The following is a 24,777-nucleotide window of genomic DNA, read 5'->3' as shown; positions in this document are numbered from 1 at the left end:
GAAAAAAACACGTTCATTTCAAACCGCTATTGCACAAATACTATAATAGTGACGAAAACGTGTTTTGGGAAGTGCATAGACAAAATATATAGATACCCAAGGCAGTACTCGTCCATCTAAGGCACCCTCTAGGCGCGCAGTCTCGTTATTTAATAGCCAGACCTCGTATATGAAAAACATTCAAAATATAAACAGAAAATGACTAAAAATCGTAATTTGATAAAACACACTTTCATAATTTATAAACTTTTAAGAAGCACTTTAATTTATTCACTGAAGTATCAATGACAATGATTCTACTACGGAAATGATTATCTACACTATAGTAAAAAAGTTATTTATCCACCAGTATATCATTTTCATTTTTCTTCTTACAGATTTGATGTGACTCAAAATATGTGCCAAAAAACCGTCGTAACTTCTTTATAATTATGTACCTTCTATACATTCAGCTCAAGTGGCTTTGAGCTGTTTAAAAAAACAGAAACACGTGCATATCAATAGTATAAATTCCAAGATTTTCTTATTAATGCCAATTGATAAGAAAATTTTGGAATTTATTGCAGCCCAACAATGACTTCAATTAAGTCATAAGAAGTGACAGATGTGAATTTGAAAATATTTTTGTCGTAAACAGGGATTCAACACTACGATGCTATTTCATTGACCATTACGTCGAACGAATGTCTGACTAATCTAGTCAAGTCATCAATCATTATCTAATGTAGTTCAGTTGCTTTTTAAAAATACTTTGATAAATGGATTATTTGTTGGTTGTGCATGAATACATTACATCTTATATTTAGCATTCTTCAGATGCAGTTAATCTTATTTCAGTATTTACTTTCCAAAAAACGAATTCGTCATTGATACTTTGTCTAATTGTTGAATCCCAATAATTATCATTTTGTTATGTTTAGTATATCTTCCTCGACTTCCTGTGTCCATTTTAACTGAAATATCTCTTTTCTATTTCTATACTTTGTCAAAAATATTTAATATAAATGTTACCATTATCATAAATGAGTGATAAGCATTCTTCACAAGAAATATAGAACTTATTTAACAAAGGATTTTATAGTTTGTCACAAGAAATAATTCAATTTGATGCTTAATAGACATTCAGTGTTATCTAATCTTTATTATATCTGATCACCTATCAGAATCACATATTGTCCATAAAACTTATTACTTTAAATTCAAAGGCAGACATTGAAGAAAGATTCGTGCTCCTTAACGAACTCTAATAAAGAAAATTTACTATTTCAATGTTAAATCGTTGATTTTATCTGACAAGTTTTTTCAACACTCAAATGTCACACAGTTTTCTATTGTTTCCAATTGCAGTATACTATCTATTCATTTTTAATAATCTCAATTGCAATTTCGAAAAAGGAAATAAGAAAAATCACCATATCAATGATGAACCATTTAAAAATAGCTTTGCAAGACTAAAAATATCACGCGATTTTAACAAAAAGTCATAGGTATATATATACATGACGTTTTTAATAATTATAGTGTCAGTAATTTATTAAAAATACCCATGAATACATAAAGAAACTATAATATTATTAAATTCATCTTAAAATAACAACTTGCTAGTGGGTTGAAATATTTTTAACCCTGTATATAATTACAAGAAAAAATAGTTTCGAAGCGCAGCATTGTAGCGTCCGTCCGTCGCTATTCCTCGGACACAAGAAAGTAGAGGTGTATTCATGTTTATACAATGCTTAGGAACGGTTTTTTCATGATCCATTATTTAAAATATAGTTACATTTACTAGACTACCTAGTTACTGACAAAAAAAATCAATCTCAAAATATTTATAGTAAAATTGGCAAGCAAATTTAAAACCAAACCGTACGTCCGTATATACTGAATTCAATACAAATATTTGAAATAGTAACAACTTAACTAATAATTTTTATACAGCTTATGAATACGAGAAACGAAATGTTAATAAAAGGATGTATTGACATATAGTTAGCCTAGACCAGTTCCATGAATAAACAAAATATGGCGTTACCATAGCAACGAACAATAACTTATTAGAAGTGCCAGTGTAAAGTTTGACGTCAAAAAAGTAAACCAGAGTAACGCAATAAATTGAAAGAAAAAAGATGTCCACTGAAATTGTGAAAATCGATTCGAATTGGAGTATCGAGCCATCACCAAGTACCTATATTTAAATGGGTTAAGAGGTAAGCAGATTTACGAAGATATGCTTAATACTCTTGGTCATCAATGTCCTTCGTATGCAAGCGTGAAAAATTGGACTGCAGGCTTCAAAAGAGGTAAATTTTCCATTGAAGATGATGACCGATCGGGAAGGTCAGTTTCTGTGTCAGTCTCCGCAGTTCATGACATGATTTTATCAGACCGTCAAATTGGGCTAAAACGGATCTGATCTGAAGCACTGAATATTTCATACGAACGCGTTCATCATATAGTTCACGTCAATTTGGACATACGAAAAATTGCTGCAAAATGGATGCCCAAATATTTGAATGTTGACCAAAAGCTTGTAAGGGTAGAATCAACGCGTTCGATCTGTGCTCGATTTGAAAACGATCTAGACTTCTTAAACCGAATTGTTACTATGGATGAGACTTGGGTACATTTCTACGATCCAGATACAAAGCAACAATCGATGGAATGGCGACACTCTGGTTCTCCAACTCCTAAGAAGTTTCGTGTCCAAAAATCTGCTGGAAAAGTTCTTGCTTCAGTTTTTTGGGATTATCACGGAGTAATCATGATCGATTTTTTGGATAAGGGTAGAATAATAACTGGAGATTACTATTCAACATCACTAACCACTCTACGGGAAAAAATTAAAGAGAAGACACGGAAAGCTATCCAAATATGTTCTATTTTTGCAGGACAACGTCTCTGCACACAAATCTCATGTTGCCATGCAAAAAATTTGTGATTTAGGGTTTGAATTCCTTCCTTAAATTGAAGAAGCGTGCTTCGAATTCAAAGATGAGTAAGGAAGTCAGAATCTCTAATCTATTTCAAATAACAAAGTTCATCATTTTTCCGGAAAAAAGAATAAATCTGACAACAATGTAGATGCCCTATGTACATAAAAATTTTTAAAAATCGTACAAGCCGTTTCCGAGTTAATTGAGGCGTTCCATACATAAAACTCACTCTGTATAATGTGGAGTGTGCAGTATTTTTCATTTTGTAATAAAGGTAATAACTAAAAACACAAAATTACATTTTTTATAAATTAATATCAACTTTCTACATAAAATAGTTAAATTTACTAATAAAACTAAAAAATCAGCTCAACTACACTCAGCCTCCAATCAAGTTTTTTGCATCTTCTATTAAAGTGTTTAGAAGGCCATAAGTTATAGAATTTTTAATATACAGACTTCAGCTTTTGGATACTTCATTTGATGATATTTAGAAGACAATATTCAGATACCTCTATCATTGTTAGTTAAAAAACAAAAATGATTGTTACCAGTTACGAACGTAGAAGTGAAATATAATAATAAAAAATTATTTCGAAGTACTAAAAAGATATTTTATCATACTTATTTTTTGCTACCGAAATAAAAATTTTAGTCATCTGAAGAAATATTTCTAGCTGTAAATTTTGACACGTAAACTCAGTTTTTATGATAATAAACGACTGTATTTTCATAGTATAGTACATTTTGTAATAAATTACTTAATAATCATTTTAAAGCATTGGTAACAATTTTTCATAAAAAAATAGTATTTATTTTAGAAACAAATTTGAAAAAGTTATATTTATTGGTGTAACTAAAATAACTATTATCAACAAACCATGTTGTTCCCATCACTATAAGAAAGCGCGGCAGGCGCATTTCATTTTACCGAGGTCCATAGTTATGCAGCATCAGCATCCACCCGCACTAGAGCAAACCTGTTATTACAGCGCTTGGTCATTGTCCGCGTACTTTACTTGCTCTGTATGACCTAAATGGAGCACACCCAAACTATACGGATCACAAAGCATTTCTTTACCTTTTCACTTTTAAACCCGAATGGAATCGTCGGTGCACGTAAATCGACCATTTTCAACGGTGTTTTCATTTCAGCGTTCGCTACGTTTTATAATAATTATGATGATTAACAGAATATTTTTGATGAATTTTACAAAAATCATTTCTAGTGTGTATCGATTTGCTTGAATATACTACATTTTATAAAGAGATACAGAACCAATCAACGTCACGGGAAATACATTCTGATTAAAAAAATTGTAAATACAGGTGACATCAAATGTACAAAGAGTAATCTTATTTAAGTCATCCATTAATAGAATTAAGTAACTCAATTCACCAACTTGCATTTTAAAAACAATTCATTTAGCAAACTGAGGATTTAATAATTTAAAGTTACTCTACATACATAGTGGTTACACTAATCTGACTGGCGTACTAAACAAATATCAAATTTAATGAGCCCAGTATTAGTTTCACAGGCTTCTTTATATATTAGCTCCTATCTTATACAATAATAATTATAAAATAAGATAAATATATTTATGATTCATTATAGTCACATTAATAATTAAATAATAAATAATTGAAGACGATACCTTAATGGTGTTGAAGTTGAATCTATAAAACTGACAGAAATAGTAAACGCAGACAATTTAGAGTAACGATAACTTGTGGGTTAAACTGTTTTTTACTGAGCTACAGTGGAGTATAATAATACTTTGTAGTGTATGAATACGTTAAAGTATAATAATAGTAATAGCAAGGGCGTTGCCAAGGGGGGACAGTTGCTCCTCCCCTAGAGATTAAATGTAGCTAGCCGAGAAGCAACCAAAGTCCTAAGGCCGAGCGAGCAATTGACATCCTTACATATTAATAAATTCCGCATCGCAGGTTCAATGTATATTGTAGAAAGATTTGCAAAAACGCAACGTCATTAAACAGTGTAAAAATATATGTGTGCGCATTGCATTTCTTTCTACGACAGCCGTTCACCAGCATTCACGATAGTTTTGTATAATTTGTGTCCAATCTGTAGATTTGGACATGGTGAAAGCCTCGGAACACGTTAAAATGATTTTACTTTTAATTAAAAACCACCTTGAAAATCCGGAAAAAGTGACAGACGAAATTATAAAGGAAACTGCTGTTGTTGCAGAGAAAGTAGGACTGGAGGAGGACATTACATCAATGCCGCGTATTACGGGGAAACGATATCATAGAAGCAATCATCCAGCAGAAAGCCCTTCAGAATACTGGAAGAGGTCTTTAGTATTACCATACTTGGATTCAACTATCACCTCTCTTAAAGTACGGTTTGCTGAAGAAAACACGCCATCATTCGCATTATCTAAGTTACATCCGGCGCAGATGTAGAAGATGACAACTGAAACTTTTAAACAAACTTGTGAATTTATTGCAAAGTTTTATGATTTACCAAACATAAAGAATTAAATCGAACTTTGGCAGCAATTGTGGCACGATAGGCTTAATCTAACAAATATAACAGTTATTGATGTCCTAAAAGAAACAAATTCCTTCTTTCCCGAAACGGAAAAAGCATTAAAAATTTTGATCGCTTTACCATGCTCCACCTCCACCTTCAGCAACCTCAGAAGACTAAAAACATAGCTAAGAAGCACCATGACAGAAGATTGCCTTAATGGTCTGGCCATGATGAGTGTACACAGAGCTATAGTAAATAAAAACCTAAATAATTTTAATGATAAAGTGATTAAAAGTTTTGCAAAAAATCCCCTCAGGTTATGTTGGAATTAAATATTATTTTTGTTAAAATAAATAATTATAACTGTGTTCAAAAGTTTGATTTAGTGATTATGCTGTCGAGGGCTTGTGAAGTTTTATACATTGATATTGATATTAGAACCGTTCTTAGTACAATCGTCATCGAGGCAAAGACTTCTGAACTGTAACACTTCATACTCTCGACTGTACCAGGCGTTCACATTTTTTATCCTCCATAATATTGCCCCATTGCCCCCCTTTAGTCATAAGCTGGCGACGCCCTTGAGTAATAGTAAATTTATCGATTTCTAATTCAAGATATCTAACCGATACAGCAAATTAAAGGTATTCTAAAGATGGACTCCTAATTTGAAGTAGCTTTATAAAAGTATATTGATATTTACGAATATTTCCAAATCATACATCTGGTCCTGAAACGAATTAAATATAGAAAAGGGTGATGTTAAAATATAGAAAAGGGTGATGTTATGAGCTATTTTCATTGTATTAATATTTTCCTCACCAGCTAAATTGCCTGAAAAATATTGATCAAGGACATATTTCTGTGACCGCTTTATTAGTTTGGAAAAGCTTTCCTTAAAATTTTACTTTTACTATATTTTTGCAATCTTTTTTTTAGTTGAGTTGAACATAGTTTATAAATAATAGTAAAAGTTATTGTAACCAATATATACCGTTATCACTTTTCATTTACCACTATTAAACACAGTGGTGGATTTTGGTTCATAATTATTCAAATTTCAACATTCTAATTTGGAAACCAAGGGTTCATATAGGATAATTGATTTTTTTTCACAGCAAAGAACTGTTAAAAGACATTATTTTAACCAATGGTGAATCATGTACTACTTTAGTAAAGTAAAGAATGTTTTAAAACTATTCAAGACTTATATAATAAGAATAAAACTTATACAACGAGAATCGCTGATACATATTTTTTATTACACTCGCAGTTTAATAACAAAATCATTAATTATATGGTCGTACGAAAACTTGTTCATTAGTTCTGACTTTATAAAAGAACTAAAGCGTTAAGCATTTCTTGGTTTTAATAATTCTTCAATATTTTCAAGCAAGAAAATCTTTTCTCACCTGAACAATTTTACGCTGGTGTACACAGAGAAATATGAAGTAAAAAGTGAAAGGTAGCTTTGAAAGTGTACGCATTCCTGAACTAATTCTGTTTATAGAACATTTCTTGTATAGACAATTTTTCTAGAAAACTATATTTTCTGTTAGAATCGGTTGTAGCATCTCACTCAATTTGTAGAAAATGAACATTTCAAGTTAAATCCGTTAAAGGCCTCTTGCCGTTTTACTAATGCGGATTTTAGACAACTAGAAACGGGTTAGCTCTAAAGTAATCATTCGCTACCATCCTAATATCTTCATGAGGTGTTTCATCGAATTTGTCCAATTCGTTAGGGTGAAGAATATATTTTTTTCAATTTTATGAATAGAAATAAAGAATTGTTGGACACAATTTGCCGACCTTTGAAATCTGCCGCACTAGGCCACAGCCTACTCAGTCTGCTGGTGAATCCACCACTGATTACATATTGATTTAAAAAAAATACACACCCATAATACACATTTGATATTTATTTAAATAATAGCGCCTATTTTGGCGGACCTACTTCCTGCTACTCTAATTTATGTATCCAGCTCCATCTTTTAGTAAATCTCCGTAGCACGAACAACAGAATTTAAGCAGTATTCTATGTTTCTTTCAAAAATACACGTGTGTTAACAATACATTCCAGCACAATGTGAAGGGAGTTTTACCAGGGAGTTACAAAAGTAGCTACAGGTTTTCGAAAACATAATTATATCAAAATAAATAAAAATAATAATTCCTTGTCAGTTTATGGGATATTAAAATTTATCAAAATTAAAATACCGACCTCTTGAGCTAATAATAATCTACCAAAATGCGGTGAACTGGTTCGTAATTTTAAAGGTCTAAAATTATATGTTTGACTGTTTTTTTGCGTATTTTCATCGACGTCCGAAGTGATTCGGAATATTCTTTGGTACACAATATGAAATATTTTTGGCAAGCAATGACTAATTTATATTTGGCTATGACAGATTTAAATAGACATTGACGTCTGGATTAGAAACATCCCCGTTTCTATTCTCTCTAATTCACCATACCACATATTTTACAGGTGCTCAATTTTTATTGAGTGAATAACTATCAATTACAGTTAATTATTTTGTATAATAGAATTTTTCATTTGAATTTATTGAAATATTTTAATACATACAACGTAAACCGTTTGCGACACTATATCATTGAATGATAAAGCATTATTTTATACATTTCTTATTTACGTTACAGCATACTTAAAACTCCTGTCCCAGAGTCATGGTATATACCCTTAAAATGGATATTATTGGCAAAAATCCGTGTATGTTTTATTGTATTTAAATTAGTCAAAAATTGACTCTGTAAAATCGCAATAACACTAATGAGAAAAATCCAAAGTTTCTTCTATACTACAAATAACAATTTTCTTTAGGACAACTTTCATCGTTTATTATTATTATTATTATTATTATTACAATAAGGTACGGGCAGGGACCCTAAGATCGATAAGCCCTGAAATATACTATATATATTACAAAAATTGAAGTAATTAAAGTACCTAGATAGAAAATTAAAAATTACAAGAGAAAAAAAAAGATTTAACTAGAAAATAGAAAAGCGTCCAGTTTATTCTTAAAAATATTGACAGACGGTGCCGTTACAATATCCTCAGGTAGATGATTCCATGTTGAAAAAACACGATTACACAAAAAATGTTGCCTTGTCCGAGAAGTGAATATTTCTTTTTTCAATTTCCATCTGTGTCCTCGAAGCCGATTATTAGTGTCCACATTAAATATGTTTCTTAAGTTACCATAATTGAAATTTAGAATGCTATAGGTGATTATCATATCCCCACGAAGACGACGTTGTTCAAAGGTCGGTAAATCCATTATATGGATATTATAGTCTTTCTGTATAATTAGGTCTTGTACCAACTCAAATCCGTAGTAATTGTAACACCGAGATCGTTATAAGAATTCACTTCATTTAAGGCATAACTGTTTAAGAAGTATGTTTTGCCTAAGTAAAGAGCTACACACTTATCTACATCAAGAGGCAACATCCAGTCTAAGCACCACTTAGAGATCGAATCCCCAAGTCCTCTTGAAGATTCATATGAAGAGATGAATCAGCGCATATTTTCGTATCGTCGGCATAGAAAACTTTGTTGCATTGAATATGAAATTGGAGGTCACTTGCGTATATTATAAATAAGAGAGGACCCAGTACCGATCCCTGCGGAACACCGCTTAATTCGGGCTTCTCAGCTGAAAAACAATTTACCACTTTCACACAGAACTTTCTATTTGTTAAGAATGAGTCAATCCACTCCAGTAGATCACCTCGTATGCCAATATGTTCCAATTTATACAGTAATCTTCATTTTAGCACTCGGTCGAACGCTTTCGCAAAATCTAGTTATATGAAGTCCGTCGGGATTTTCTTGTCTAAAGATTTTATCCATTCATTAACACACCAAAGTATATTCGTCATTGTTGAACGTCCTTTTACAAATCCATGTTGTTGTTCAGGTATTATTTTTTCGATCAAAACAAATTCACTGACATATTCTGAAATTATAGATTCCATAAGCTTACAGATGATTGGTGTGAGGCTAATAGGGGCGATAGTTATTACTAACACATTTCAGCTTAAAGTTTTAAAAAATAACAAAAATTTATCTCCAAAACTCTATATGCTTTTCAACTGGATGGCAACTAGTAAATCACATTCTTGTTATTCATGTTGCATATATTGTAGTAAAACTTTTAAAATATCTAGATGTCTGTGTGTAAAACTGCCGACATTGACAGAAGTTTAAATTAGTATGTCAAAGTCAAAGTCAAAACTAGTGATGGTAGTTGCAAATCAAGTCAACATGGAGTTGTAAGAAAATAATAACAAAAAGATTTATTATAAGTTTATTGTTAAACATGATATGCTTGTTTATTAGTTCATCTTCTAAAAATCGTATTAACTTATTAACATAAAATGTCTTCCAAAAGGTTAGTAACACTAATATAGCGATGTCTAGTGTCAGGATGTTCTTGAATTGAAATGAAAATAACCTATTTTTATTTTTTGTTTCTCAGTATTTTGAACAGAAGTAAATTATAACATCAAAGAGAAAAATTTATTTTCAGTTCAGAAATCACGTTTCATTCGTAAGATTTGAGGTTACTGAAGGCAGTGTAAATTTAGATTATATCTTTTTATTTTATAAGGATACCTGATAAAACATTACGAAGACCTTAACCGACAACAGTTATCTGATTATTTTTATTTGAATATTAAAAGTGGAGAGTTAATACACTACATACATTTATTTAGAAGAAAATAATCTCAAATTCTGTGAAAATTTCACCAATTTTACAATAGGATATTTAATTATCATTTTGAATTATTGATATTATTGTGATCAGATTGGGTTAAATTTTTATTAAATATCTAAGAATTTGATTCTTACACTACCTGATTACCCAGTTATGTTTGCTTATAATTATTTAGCTCTGTATAACACAGCACCCAACATTGACATCTATCAGGGAGTTGAAAAATATATATTTGTGCATTTTGATTTGTTATAAATAAATATGTATTATAAACTTTTGGTCTATAATTAAATTAGAAGAAAAAAGTAGGAACAATTAGTCAGCTGCTAAAAGATAATTGTTTAGAAAAATCAAGGTAAAAATTGTATAATTCTAATGTCGTTTCAGTGAATTGAAAAAGTTATCTGAAGAAAGTTTGACTCGTCAACCTGAAGAAGTGTTTGATATAATATGCAAACTAGGAGAGGGATCATATGGAAGTGTATACAAAGCGCTTCACAAAGAGTCTGGTCAAGTGTTAGCAATAAAGCAAGTACCTGTAGATACTGATCTTCAAGAAATTATAAAAGAAATCTCAATTATGCAGCAATGTGATAGTACATATGTTGTAAAATACTATGGCAGTTACTTCAAAAATACTGATCTGTGGATTGTAATGGAGTATTGTGGGGCTGGTTCAGTATCAGATATAATGAGATTACGGAAAAAGACTTTGGTTGAAGATGAAATTGCTACAATTTTGTCTGATACTCTGAAGGGTCTAGAGTATTTACATTTGAGAAGAAAAATTCACAGAGACATTAAAGCTGGTAATATTTTATTAAATTCTGAAGGGCATGCCAAATTAGCAGATTTTGGTGTGGCTGGACAACTGACTGACACTATGGCTAAAAGAAATACTGTGATTGGTAAGTATATGTTTATAGTGATATCTGCTTAATGCAACTTATCTATGCTGTAGAAAAGGAAAGTTGGTGATGAAAATACATATTTGTATTATATTGGTCAACATTTTTGGTAGAGTACTTGAGAAAATTATTTCATTGAAGTTCATAGATCTGTAACTACTTTTTAACGAAAATGGCTTTATGTCAATTTTTTCTTTCATTGCAACCAGTTTTTAGCTTGACATATATTTTGTATTGTTGATCAAACAACTTTACAAATATACCATTAAAAGTTTACAAAAACACTTTCTTTTTACGAAACTAGTATATTTAAATGTTTTCTTATCAAATTTTATAAAAAAAAACAAATAAACAATAAATGCCAATAATGCGAAGTACTTCAAAAAAAGGGAAAAAGCCATTACAATAATAAAGTCTCCCCGAGAATCAAATATTTTAGTCTTGTTACATTGAATGCTTGAATTAATAGTATATAAACAGCCAGAATATCAATTTCATAGGTAGTACATAGAATATGCTAAAAATTAATTTGATATCAAGATCACTTCCAACATAATACTTGAATAACTGCCTTCCTGCAATTAAAGAAGTAAGAGAAGTTAAAACTGGAAAATGATTCAAAATGCTGTTTCAATTTCCAATAGAATAGTAGTAGACACATAAAGAAAACGATTATATTAATTGAATTCATTGTGTTGTCCTAATTTGCCTCATTATAAGTAAGGACCAGATTCTCCATTACTTTCCTCTTATCTAGAGATATTTAAAATGGTAATATTTGTTAGTAAACTAATTAATCTGGTAGACTTTAAATATTAATATCAGAAAGGGGCTATGGAGGTGAGTGAATTACTTAACAACTTATAATTGAAACATACATAAATGTTTGATTGTGTGATCATTTTAAAACTTCTTCTGTCTATTAAATTATAAGATAATGAGTTAAAATTGACCTAGATCAGAAAAGTTCAACAAAAATCAATATATGCATGAGTTTTGTATGTATATTCTCAAAGGTTTAGAACCTTCTATCACTGAAGTTGAAAATTAAATCAAAATAACAGTTAATTTATTAATTTACTATTTATATAGAATATTTTATGGAAATATTGACTTGACTTGATTGTTAACTTATCTCAATAATGGAATGTTTTATAGCAACAATTAAATGGAATTTCAATGCAAAGTAATTATTATATTCCAAACAGAAATCTTATCATTCATTCCTTCATACATGACCTTAGTAAACAAACTGATAATTTCTAGCATACAGGATGCACCTAGTAGATAATATATTTCAAATTGAAACTTTCATACACAGTGGAAAATGAAAATAATAATTTTTATATAATTTTATATTTATCTTCCATTCAATTATCCCCAAAATATATTTTATTTGATAAGTTCATAATTCTGTATAATCTTCTCTATAACATCTTTTTGAGATTATGTTTTGGGTTAATTAAAATATATAATTATAAATAAAATAAATGAAACTTATTTAATCTATTTAGGGACCCCATTTTGGATGGCACCTGAAGTGATTCAAGAAATAGGTTATGATTGTGTGGCAGACATATGGAGTCTCGGAATAACTGCCTTAGAAATGGCCGAAGGCAAACCACCTTATGGAGATATTCACCCCATGAGGGCTATATTCATGATACCAACAAAACCTCCGCCTTCATTTAGGGAACCTGATAAGTGGAGTGCTGAATTTATCGACTTTGTTAGTATTTGTTTAATAAAAAATCCCGAGGAACGTGCCTCTGCCAGTGACCTTTTAACTCACGAATTTATTAGTAAGTTGAATAATTCTAAAATAAGTGATATATGTCCAATCTGGTTAAATCCAATTAGAGACCCAGTAACAAAAACAAACTATCAATAAATTATAATCTATACTTTAGAATAGGTTGAATCTAAGCTACTAATGCCCAGTTATATCATAATCTCTAATCCACTGTTTGAAATAACAGGCTGTTACAATTCAAATAGCAGTTTAAATCATAATCACTTGCACCTTTATGTGGTTTAAGTTGAAGTTATATCACCGATGTGAAGTGATTAAATGAATTAACACAAACACTTATTTCGTATTTTTTTTTCTATTTTAAGAGTTTCTTGTGAATTTCATGTAATATGATAAATGCAAAATGCGTAAGATCATCAAATTTTTCTTCTGATGAAAAAATACAACTAATTAATATCATCGACAAATTCAAAAACGATATTGAAAACAAAAAAACGAACAAACATACAAATCAAAAAAACCACTTGGCATGGTAGACCTCACTTTTTAAACATTTGATATCTATATACCATGGCAGAGGTAACTCCCCCAACATAAAAGGAAAAACTAAGAACCCACATAATGTAGGCAGCAGCAAATTATTAGAAATTGGATAATTGGAAACTAGCTAATTAGAAAATGCAATTATGATTATCTCTTTTTTATTTTTGTTATTTTATTCTATATTTTGCTGTATAAACCCAAGATAATCCTCTCTAATATATGTTTTTGACGATAAATATATCTAATACACATTTCCAAGTCATTAGGAATGACTTGTTACTTATGAGAGCAAAGACAATAATACTGTGTAATACCTATAGTGATAATTATTGTTTCTGCTGTGTTTTTCCAACACAAAATTACCTAAATTATAGGTTAGAAACTGTTTAACTAGAGATTAAATCAGTTTAAGCCCCCGATTTCGGGGGTTTAATTTAATGACGTTTAGACTTAGTTTTACTGTGCAATTCAAAAAACAGAATTAGGCCAGTGTTAAAACTTGAACCATTGTTAACCTTACCTTGATGTGGCCATCAGTAATTAAATAGCTGTAATCTGTACTATTAGATAAAATTAGTAGGACATTTATCAAAATTTAGTATTTATACAATTTATTAAAAAAAAGGAGACATGTTGTAAAAACATTGCCAATTGATAGTTTACCCATAAAATAAATATTTTGAGTGTTGGTTTAATTTATGAATTATTTATAGAAAATGCCAAACCCCCGAATATTTTGAATAATATGATACAAGAAGCTCATGAAATCAGAGAGAATCAAAGTTACAAAAATATACACACGGCTGCAAATGTGCAAGGACTGAATAAAAGTATAAACGATGAATCTGTGAGTATAAATAATTATTTTATTTTTATATTTCGCTAAATTATAACATATTTATGTACATAAATTTACAGAACTGGAAAGGGTACTGCTTCGTTTTTTGCTTAACTGAATAATAAGGAAGGTAAAACTATTTAAATGGATACTTCGAAAAACTCATTACCTACTTCATTACCCTAACTGTTTTGATTTCAAATTTCATATTTTTATATATTTCATACTTAATATATTGAGATATTCAATTTAATGTCACAATTGACCCTATCCCATATAAATACCAGGTAGTTTTTGAGTTTGAATAAATATAAAATGGAGAGATCTGTAGGATTTTTACAAGGATGATCTTTTATGTAGATAAGATAAGGAAACAAATTTTTAGAATCTTATTCAAAACTGTCCAGATATTTGCAAAAATTAGGTTTAAGGGTTGTATCTAAGTAATTATTCAATTTCAGAAAAAATGTATAATCAGCTTTAGCAATTAATTTCCATAATTTTGAATCACCTTGTTAACAGGTTTCTATTACAAATAGAATAGAGAGTAAATGTAGAGTTTTATGAAACAAACATTGTTCATCTCTTATTTAATAATATAAATTAATTTTAGGACGAAGACGTTGCCTTAGTAAATCAAACCATGGTTTCATGCACTGATGGTGGTACATTAGTTCCTGGTAAAGGTGGTACTTTATTATCCATGTCGCCAAGTGGCACTTTGGTAGAACTCGAGTCTGAGTTAGGAACTATGGTTATAAATAATGATGTGGATGATCAAACTATGAAACGTAAGTAACATTTTTTATTAATAATTTGTTATGTGATGTAAAAGTTATGCAAACCTCTTATTATCTAAACATAATTTTGTTGTAGGTCATGATACGAATTCTCAGGGTGGTAAAAAGTATAGGCCAATGTTTTTAGATCATTTTGATAAAAAAGATGCCGAAGTGAAGGTAATAATTTTTTTTCAAATGTGTATAACTCTTATATAGTTTTATCTGAAAGTATTTATCACATAGATATTAAAGGATCTAATAAAATGGGCTCAATTTCAGGGTAATGGAGTTGCTAGTCCTATAACATTAGATGTTCCTGATAGTACCACTGAACAACAAAATTTCCAAAGTAATTTTCAAGTAAAATTAACAGAACCAGCTCCAGCTCAGCAGCAGGCTCAACCCACAGAACAAAAACCTCCATATCAACCTTTCAATGAAGGAGATTTCGAATTTGTAAGTACCAATCAAATTTTAGAAAAGAGTTTAGCAAAATTCGGGAATCTTTGTTCCTTTCAACACATTTTTGTCATATATTGTACTCTACAAGTTTCTATTTCAACTTTTTCTCAATATGCGGAAATTTCTTCTATTTTTTTCATTTTATTTATAACCTTTTTCTTTTTACATTTGTACATGGTCATTATTAAGCTTCCTGTAAACTAAATAAATGAAGATGTCAAAGTCCTCCATATGATAACTTGTTTTCTAATCAAATAACTAGCACAATTTTTTGCAGGACAATACTTGACCTAGGTAAATAAAAACCTATTAAAATCGTATTTTGCAAATGGCATGAGTGTCACAGTGAATATGAATGAATTTTTTATGAAAATCAGGATTTAATTATATCAAAAATATATTCGTAAAGTAAGTTCTACTTTGAAATAAAAAAGAATCAGTACAGAGACAGCAATTGAATGTATAGCAACATTCTTACACTATTTTTCGAAACAGCTTCTATGATTTTCAAGTCATTTTTCTCAATTTTTCTACTCTGCCACCTGTGCGTTGAACCAGGAGGTAACATGTTCTTTCAGTTTGTACCTGTGACCATCAAGGTGATTTTTCAGATGCCGAAAAATTTAAATGTGTTCAGGAGCGAGTTCTGGATTGTACTGAGGCTGGTCAAAAACGTTCTTTAAAAATAATCATGCCCTTATTTGAACTGTCTACCCCATTCTCTAATCATTGCCAACATCACTCTTGAAATTTCTTTTGGTTCTGCTTGATACAAAGTGGTTCCGCGTATATGCTGAACTACAGTCGCAGCGCTGCCGTGGCGAGTAATGGAAAAGGAACTTATTTTACGAATATAAATGTTTGTAAATTAAATTCCTTATTTTTCACTTAATTTTTTTGTTCAAGTTAAAATATTTAAGTTATGAAGAATTACAACAGAGGATGAACACTTTGGATTTAGACATGGAGAGAGAGATAGACGAACTTCGTAAGAGATATGAAATCAAGAGACAACCTATTCTAGATGCAATGGATACAAAACGTAAAAGAACCCAAAACTTTTAATGAAAAAAAAAATATGAACTTTCTAATAATTACTTTTGGGTGCTCAAAAAGTTGTTTTAAACCTATTTTACAGGGTGAACTAAAATCTGAAATTCCTATTGGGAATTATATAGTTTTCCAAAAAAGTTAAAATACACCCAAAACCGCAGATATAAATTGGTATGACGAATCACATAAAAGAATATGATTTGAGAGGATTTGCCTCGTACTCATTCAGTTTCTTACTAACCCTTTTAGTGCCATACATATTTCACCAATATGTGCTAAAAATGCCAGTAAAAAAGTGCATTTTCATAGATAACTAGCTGAGCCGGCAGACTTCGTACTGCCTCAATCGATAAATAAAAGACCTAAACTTTTTTTATAAAATAAAGTTAAAACAAACAAAAGGAATCCTTTTTTTTAAATTAAAACAAATTAAAAAAAATGCTCGGTATGAATGAAGTTTTATTATTATTTTCGATTAATTACACATGATGTTGTTTACTTACAAAACAGTTTTCCTGAATAATTGGCTATTTATAAGGTTTCAATTTGATATTGACAGACACACACAGTTATTATATAGTCTGTTAATGAGCTTAGAGCTATTATTCCATAAATATTGAACACTACTTTTTTCCAAAACTTCACTATCTTTTTTTTCATCTAAGTATGAATATAGCATTTTATCAGATTCATCCACACAACCCATGAATTGATTGTAGATGGTTTCAAAATTTCCACTTTTCTTTTTTACTGTTATATTTCCAACATTGCTATCAGTGGTAACAAGGATGAATGGATTTTTTATGGGCTGTTTATCGCTTTGAGAACACATTAGAATTCCTCCATTACTAAAATATTTAGACTCACCAACTTTCGTTATTTGTATTTCTTTGGGTATAAGCTTTCTATTGCGCCTTATAGTGCCAGTTATGTATGTCACTTTCTCCAAAAGTAATCAAAATCTGTTCCTTGAAAACATTTTAGAAAACAACGGATTATGACGTGAATTCATATTCTTGTGCGCTCTTGTGATAACCCTTTCCAGGATTTCTGCCACAAATGCTTCCATCTCTGGTCTTGTGTGTGCAAAAAATATTAAAAGTATACCGATTGGTTTCGATAACCATTTTGTTATACAAAAACTCTGTGAAAAATAAATTAAAATACTCCGGTGTGGCTGCGTCATCTTGAGGTCAACATATTTCAAGAAATGCATGCTGAGTTGGTTTTGTAAACGTGGCATTTGATGATAGTTCCACAAATTGCGTATTTGGTTGTGTTGTAGTTTCGATAACCGTTTTGTTATACAAAAACTTTGTGAAAAATCTTGACAGGAACCACAATATCACTTGCGCAATCGCTCTCATAATCACTAAGGCAATTTTCAAAATGTTCTTTCGCTTCAACGTCTGTATCTGAAAATTCACTTGTGTCCGATATTTTGAAATCAAAATTAGAATTATCAAAAAAATGATAACCCCAATGTTATAAAAAATATGCGATCGAAGATAGTTAGGATGCAATATAATGAATACAAATACGAACACGGTAACACGTCGTTACCTGCGCGTGCCAAAAGTGAACTGGCAAAAGGAGCACTAAGCGACGCTGGCATTTTTCACAACTAACGAGAGGAGCGCTACAGCAATCTTTGGCACTAAAAGGGTTAATTAACAAGGCTTGATGTTTCGAGTTAATTTAGTATCAAAAATTCATAAAATGAAAACGTAAAAACCATTCAAATTATTTATTTTCTCTTACTTTTGTACATACATACAATTAGTGTATTTTTTTAACAGATCAACTTGCATATTGTTGAAACTGTATTCTTAGATATGTTTTTGTTTGGTGCATTGAAATGTTCTACAATAAGCACATAAAAAAGACCTAAATTTTTTTCAAAAATATAGTTTGTAAATGACAGAAGTAGAATATTTCAAAACGTTTCGAATTTTATTCAATGCTTTATTAATTTTTGATTCGTGTGTTTCTTTTGTATAACTTCTCCGAGATGGACTGTGGATAATTCTAAATCATTCTATATACAGGTAAATCAAGGAATCGAAATTTTCTAGACATAAAAATATCAAATTTTCTATTTAATTAATATGTAGTATTAACAAATTATGACAATATTTCAAATCAAACATAAAATACTTGATATAACATTATCACCTTTTTCTGAATAAATTTTAGAAAATAAAATATTACTTCATTTGTATTTAATATTAGGGGAAGGTGGGGTAAGGTATTTCATAAATAAAACTCTCTGTCTTTAATTGCACAATGTAGGAACTTTTATTCAGAAAATCATGAGTCTTTCTTCCTATAATTATAATAAGTCAAAACAAAAAAAATTAGTATTCTCTTAGAAATATCAACTTTAATAAAATAACTTACCCCACCTATAGCGTCGTTCTCTTCACAAATCGGGCAAATATGGACAGTTTCGTCATTATTATCTTCCACTCCTGCACAGCAAGACTTACCGCAAATCTGGCAGGTGATCCATCCTTCAGAAGACTCAGAATACAAGCCGTGGCAGTCAGACATTATGTATCTTCGTTATCTGATGTCTGAGCTCCATCGTCAGCTTTCTTTGTTTTTTTAGATCTCTTGTTTGTATTTTTCATTTTATTTTTGTTTGTTGCCTTTGGTATCGATTTCATACTGTTTTGTCTTTCTTCTAATTCTGTTTTATATGAAGAAGCAGTGATAATAGCTATTTCTCCTCTTCTTCGAACTTGCCTTAGTCTTTTTTCGACAATTCGTGTATAAGACATCAACTGTTTCAGTTGGTTGAGGTAGAGTGTTTGTTGAAGAATTTAAGGCAATGCCGGAGGCCGTTTGTGTATCAGGAGCTGACGATATTACTATAAGTGGAACTGAGTTGTATTAACTTCAGGTTCCTTCTCAGCGTTCAAATGACTTCGGTGGCCTCTAGCAATGAAATCGTCTTCGGTAAAAATTTGTGTATTATAAGGCTAGATCCCACATGCATTAATTGCAATTAACATTGTTGCTGCCCGAATAAACGCTCCCCCTAGAAGTTCAGCCCCAAATACTAATTTATACCACAATACCAACACTCATATTCACACTTAGATATTTTGGAACTCGATAGTATGAATATGATTGTTGAAGCAGTGGCAATATGAATATTATCAACTTTTCCAGAAATCCCTACTTAATTGTATAGACCAGGGGTCTCCAAACTACAGCCTGTGGGTCAGATCTGACTAATGGTTTCGAACCACCATCATTTTCTACAACCTTTGACACAAATGCGACCATTTCTTTATTTTCGCCACACATATTTTTGCTTCCATTGATGGTGATAGATATCAAGTTTTTCCATTGAAGGTTCTTTTTAATAATGGCATTTTCAACTTCCTTAAAAATATCTGCCTCAATTGTCGTGCCGGGAATACTATCAATATAAAGAAGCTCTTAATACACTTCAAAGCTTATATCTACTCCACGAGTCGAAATCAACACCTGAGCAGTATCTGACAGTATCTGACATATCCGTGGACTCATCCAGGCCAGAGAAAACCATTCAAGATGTCCATTTTTGTCAGACATTTGAGATATTTTCTTGCACCCTCCAAGCCACGGTGTTTGCTGACAAACTGACACCTTTCAACTGGCGCGAGTTGCAGTCTCTTGCTCAGTATTTGCTTTGGAAAACAAAGATTGCTGCGATTTCAGTCCGCGCTTCAAAGCCTCAAATTTTTCTGTCCGCAAACGTCCTATATATTTAAAGTAATTTTAATGATGTTTCGATTCATAGTGACGTTTAATGTTATATTATTTGAGAACAGCTATAGTTTCATTACAAATTAGACATGGCGCTGTATTATTGCACTCAATCACAAAATACTCAAAGTTCCATTCATCATTCCTCTACATTCACTGTCTATTTTTCGCTTCTTTCCCATACTAATAAATCACATATAAAAACAAGTCTATCAAAAATACTCTTATGGACAGGTGTTACTTCATTTCACAATAGGCAGATTTTTTCTTCATCGGCATTGACCTAGCCAGAAGTACATGGTATCTCTATTCGCCACTAGATGTCATTACGTGTCACAATATACAGTAGTAATTAAAATGCTAAAAAGACTAGGTTTACTTAGGGGGGCATTGTTTTGGCCCTTGGAACATACCGAAAAAATTATACTGGCCCGAAAGTTTGGATACCCCTGGTATTGATAATCGATTCCTTGTCTACCCCGTACATTAATGCCATATTAATCTTACATTCGGTAAATATCTTAGCGATATGTAACAAATTTTAGTAAAGGTTATCTTAGACTGCCTTATTAGGTTTGTACTTTAATTTGAAGTTTTTAGATGACTTATTAACACAATCGGAAAACCAACTGTCACAATTAAGTACAACCCTTTCATTTACTAACTATCAAACTAACTTTCTTTAAAAATCGTTAAGAATATGTGAGAGTTAAAGGCAGGTTTGTTATGATAGTTCACAACATTACATATTCTTTCTGGATTATCAACCAGAATTTTACTTTTGGAATATCTTCTGTTACCTTATTACTATCCAATAGAACTGACGATTTCCTAATTTGTTAGCCTTGGTAAGAAAACACACACCCCACACTTTGTATTATTCAACTTTGTACAATCTTCAGATGTAATTGAGATATTCCCCTTTAGATCTATCAATCCACCAACTACATTTTGTTTGGGAAAAGAAAGAGAGAAAAGTCCGGTTATCTATTAACTTTCCACATTCCACTTAGGAAAGTTTGTGTTGATACTTTGATATGATTTTCCATACTGGAAACAATCACTCGTGGACCTAGACTTTGTAGAAATAGTAAACAGTGTGTTCAGTATGAATATTACCAATAGTTCCAGAAATTCTAATTTAACTGATATGACATTTAATTTTCTTTATTCTTTCCATAACCTTTTTCTTTATTTAACAGAGATCCCTCTGATTTAAAACATGATAAAACCGATTTCTCTATCCTCCGAGGTTCCAGCTCGGTTCTACGCATTCTCGAGCATGCGCAGTATAGATAAAGTGTCTGGAATTAGAGAGAAAATGGATATTATCGACACTGTAACGTAGTCACGTTTATTCCCATACAAACTGTCCATATAGAAGTATTACATATATGACTTTTAGTGTATCCTTATTTTGTGACATTCAATTGAGTTGTGACATGATGAGATGTTAAAAAGTAAAAAAACTATTAAGGTTTTTGTGATGAGTTTTTGTCTTTTCTATAAATATGTTGTGTTCTTTTCCTTATGTTAGTCATCCCTGTATGTATCTAGTCACTCGATAATATCTATATTAGGGTGGTCGTTAAAAGTTCATTTTTTACGACGCCCCCTAAAAACCTAGTTCATGAAAATAAAACAAAGATTTTTTTATTTAAAAAGAACACTTGCCTCTATACTATCTAAGTTAATTTTTTGATGTAATCATCTTTTTTGTGATTTTTGGGAAGTATAAAAAATTGCGGAACTAAAATCAATAAAAATAACAATATTTGATCAAAATAACAATAAACAAAAATCTAAATTTAAAAATTTTTTCAACTGTTTTAGTGTTTAACCCAGCGGTGGTAGCGCCTCTTTTAAATACAAATTTGATAGCGCTGGGTTCACCAGATCCGATAAGTAAATATGTATTTTTATAGATATTCAAAAATATTTTCCTTGTAATTACTATTCGAATATCTTATATATACATATATGTGAATAACTTCGATAATATATTCTAATTATTCAACCCTACATTTTGATGCAAAAAAATCATTTTTATTCTTAAAAATATTTATTTAACAACCAATGAAATATGCATTCTATTAAACGGAACAAAAATTAATGCTAAAACAAACTAAGAATGATAGAAAAAATAATTAATTTAAACATTTATCACAATAAATATTAACGTGTTTCAGGCATAAAAATGTATGAAACTTTTTACAATAGTATTTTGATTTATTGTCATTTTTACACTTAACACCGTAGCAGTAGACCCATTTGGCAACTTTTCTGCAATTATAATATTTGTTGCTTCTTGACGTCTATTTCTTACTTCCAGTGGTACATTTTGAGCTGCTGATCTTCTTTTCAAGTTTTCGTCTAATAATGATAAGGCAATGGTTATCAAAAACTGTCTGCGTTTAATAGTTTGATCATTATTGTTAAAATTGTATATGATTTGTGTATTTACACCTGCTACGTTCATAGTTAAATAGAAAATTACCAAGTGGGCCACCTCCTGGTATTACGTGCCACATTGTACAACGAAAAAAGTTGGTCCAGTGTATCAACTCCACTATTTGTCATATTATAAAAGGTGACAATTTCTGGTTTATATTGATGCACGAAATCTTTATCAATCATGTCGTTGTGGAGTAGACTGGATGCTAATAAGACATTTTTATTTTGTTCTGTCACATACGACACAAGAGTAGTATCTTCTTGAAAACCAAACATACTTGACAAAAGCGGTCTTGGGGGTTCCACAGACCCAGCCTTACCACCGCAGGGTTAAATAAAAAAATGAAAGATATTCAAATTGATATTTTGATTTTAAATTTACATTTATATAAACTTCATTTTAATATTTATATTTCTTCACTCAAAGCCTCGAGAAGTTTCTACTATAATCATGTAAGATTTGAATGAGGAATTGTTTTTCCTTCATCTTTTGTAAAAAAAATCTTTGTACTCTTGCATTAGTCTCACGTTTAATTAACTTAGATCGTGTTAGGTATGTGTTATTTTCAATGAACAAAAAATTTCCAGTGTTTTTTCATCAAAAAGAAGCTTTTTAGAAGGCGTTGCAATAATGTTATTATTAACGACCATCCTAAAGTATATTATGTTAAAATTGAGAAAAATGTTCATTTTCTTTATCTACTACGAAAAATTCGTTACAAATTGCTTTACTTCATGCAATATATGTCCAATTAGCCGATTTTATTAGTTACGCATTATAAATATTTGTTATTTTCTATATATGTTGTACTTAATAATTTGGTTAAAGTTTAATTGCGCCATGTCCATTAAATGGGACACGCGATATTTATTCTATTGTAAACGTGATTTCTTCTTTATCAGATATCGTATCTGACCCTTTGCAAAAATGTGTAAATTTCAGTTTATAAACAAAAACAAACGCATCACCGAAAATATTAATGTTTTGTTGGCAAATAATACTCATTGATTCAATTTGCACCATATAATAAAAGTATAAATTTACTGTTGGGAGTTGGGTTCCCGAAATTCAAGCACATTACTTTTATGAATATTTATATTGATAAGAATATCCAGTATTAAGAATGAGAATTTACAATTTTCTGTGATATTCAAGCTCCTCTAATAAATTTGGGTGTTTCGGAATTGAAAATAAAGCTATTAAACAATATAAATTATTGTCTTGAGACTGATTATCTTGTATTAACCTAGTTATTTATTTATAATCCATGTTGTTTTTGTTGATAAGGTCTATTTTACTTCATACATATCTGATATTTTGTTTTGGGCGATATTTTAGTATCAATGGAATCGATAGTTATTATAAAACATTTTGAATTTGAAAAATAAAAACTGCTTGGTAGCAAGGGCCTCATTGGATTAAAAAATAATTACAGAAAAGTTTCTATTAATTTGTGCCAAGTTAAATATTTTTTCAAAGATAATATTTGATATTCAAAAATCTAATTTTAATTTTCGTTTGGCCAACTTGTATACACAATATTTATAGGTTTTTTATTGTATATACTAAAAAACTGCTAATTTTATTTTTTACAATATTTTCACACCTGTATCATGACAACTTGATGTGCATTGTTTCAAGATTTAATTTTTGCAGGGGTTCTGATACACATTATTTATATTTGGAAAATTTATTAGTTTTTATCGACTTTCCCCAACATTATTTGTACAGACTTCTCACACTACAATTGTAACTTTAGATTTAACCTTTGTACGATAAGTACGCTTGCTGTGCCTTTAGTAGATCTAAGTAGTTTTAGATTGAATTAGGATTGTATTCATATTTTTTGATCATCCTGAATAAAATTAACATGAAAAACCATTTGTGTGCTTCAATCACCCAACTATGAGTAAAAGGAAGAAACCATTTTAGTTATGAGATATACACTTAACTTAGTTTACTTTAGACAGGTTGAACGAGTTAGAGAGTTGTAGATGAAAGACAAGTGGATGGATAGTAATTTTACTTCTGCAAACG

At 30.5% G+C, this 24,777-nt stretch overlaps 1 protein-coding gene across 1 annotated transcript; it reads left to right on the top strand.

Moving 5' to 3' along the window:
• The first annotated feature begins 9,666 nt into the window (after positions 1-9,666).
• Positions 9,667-24,621, top strand: LOC130896405 (serine/threonine-protein kinase 3-like). The gene is made up of 8 exons (XM_057804862.1): positions 9,667-9,860; positions 10,575-11,095; positions 12,610-12,897; positions 14,105-14,238; positions 14,843-15,020; positions 15,106-15,188; positions 15,291-15,467; positions 16,380-24,621. The coding sequence occupies exons 1-8, from the start codon at positions 9,847-9,849 to the stop codon at positions 16,536-16,538; spliced, it is 1,554 nt and encodes a 517-aa protein (XP_057660845.1). The 5' UTR covers positions 9,667-9,846; the 3' UTR covers positions 16,539-24,621.
• The last annotated feature ends 156 nt before the right edge of the window (positions 24,622-24,777 follow it).

Source organism: Diorhabda carinulata, chromosome 1 (genome assembly GCF_026250575.1).
Source record: "Diorhabda carinulata isolate Delta chromosome 1, icDioCari1.1, whole genome shotgun sequence".
Lineage (NCBI taxonomy): Eukaryota > Metazoa > Arthropoda > Insecta > Coleoptera > Chrysomelidae > Diorhabda > Diorhabda carinulata.
This window is presented reverse-complemented; position numbering and strand designations above follow the sequence as displayed.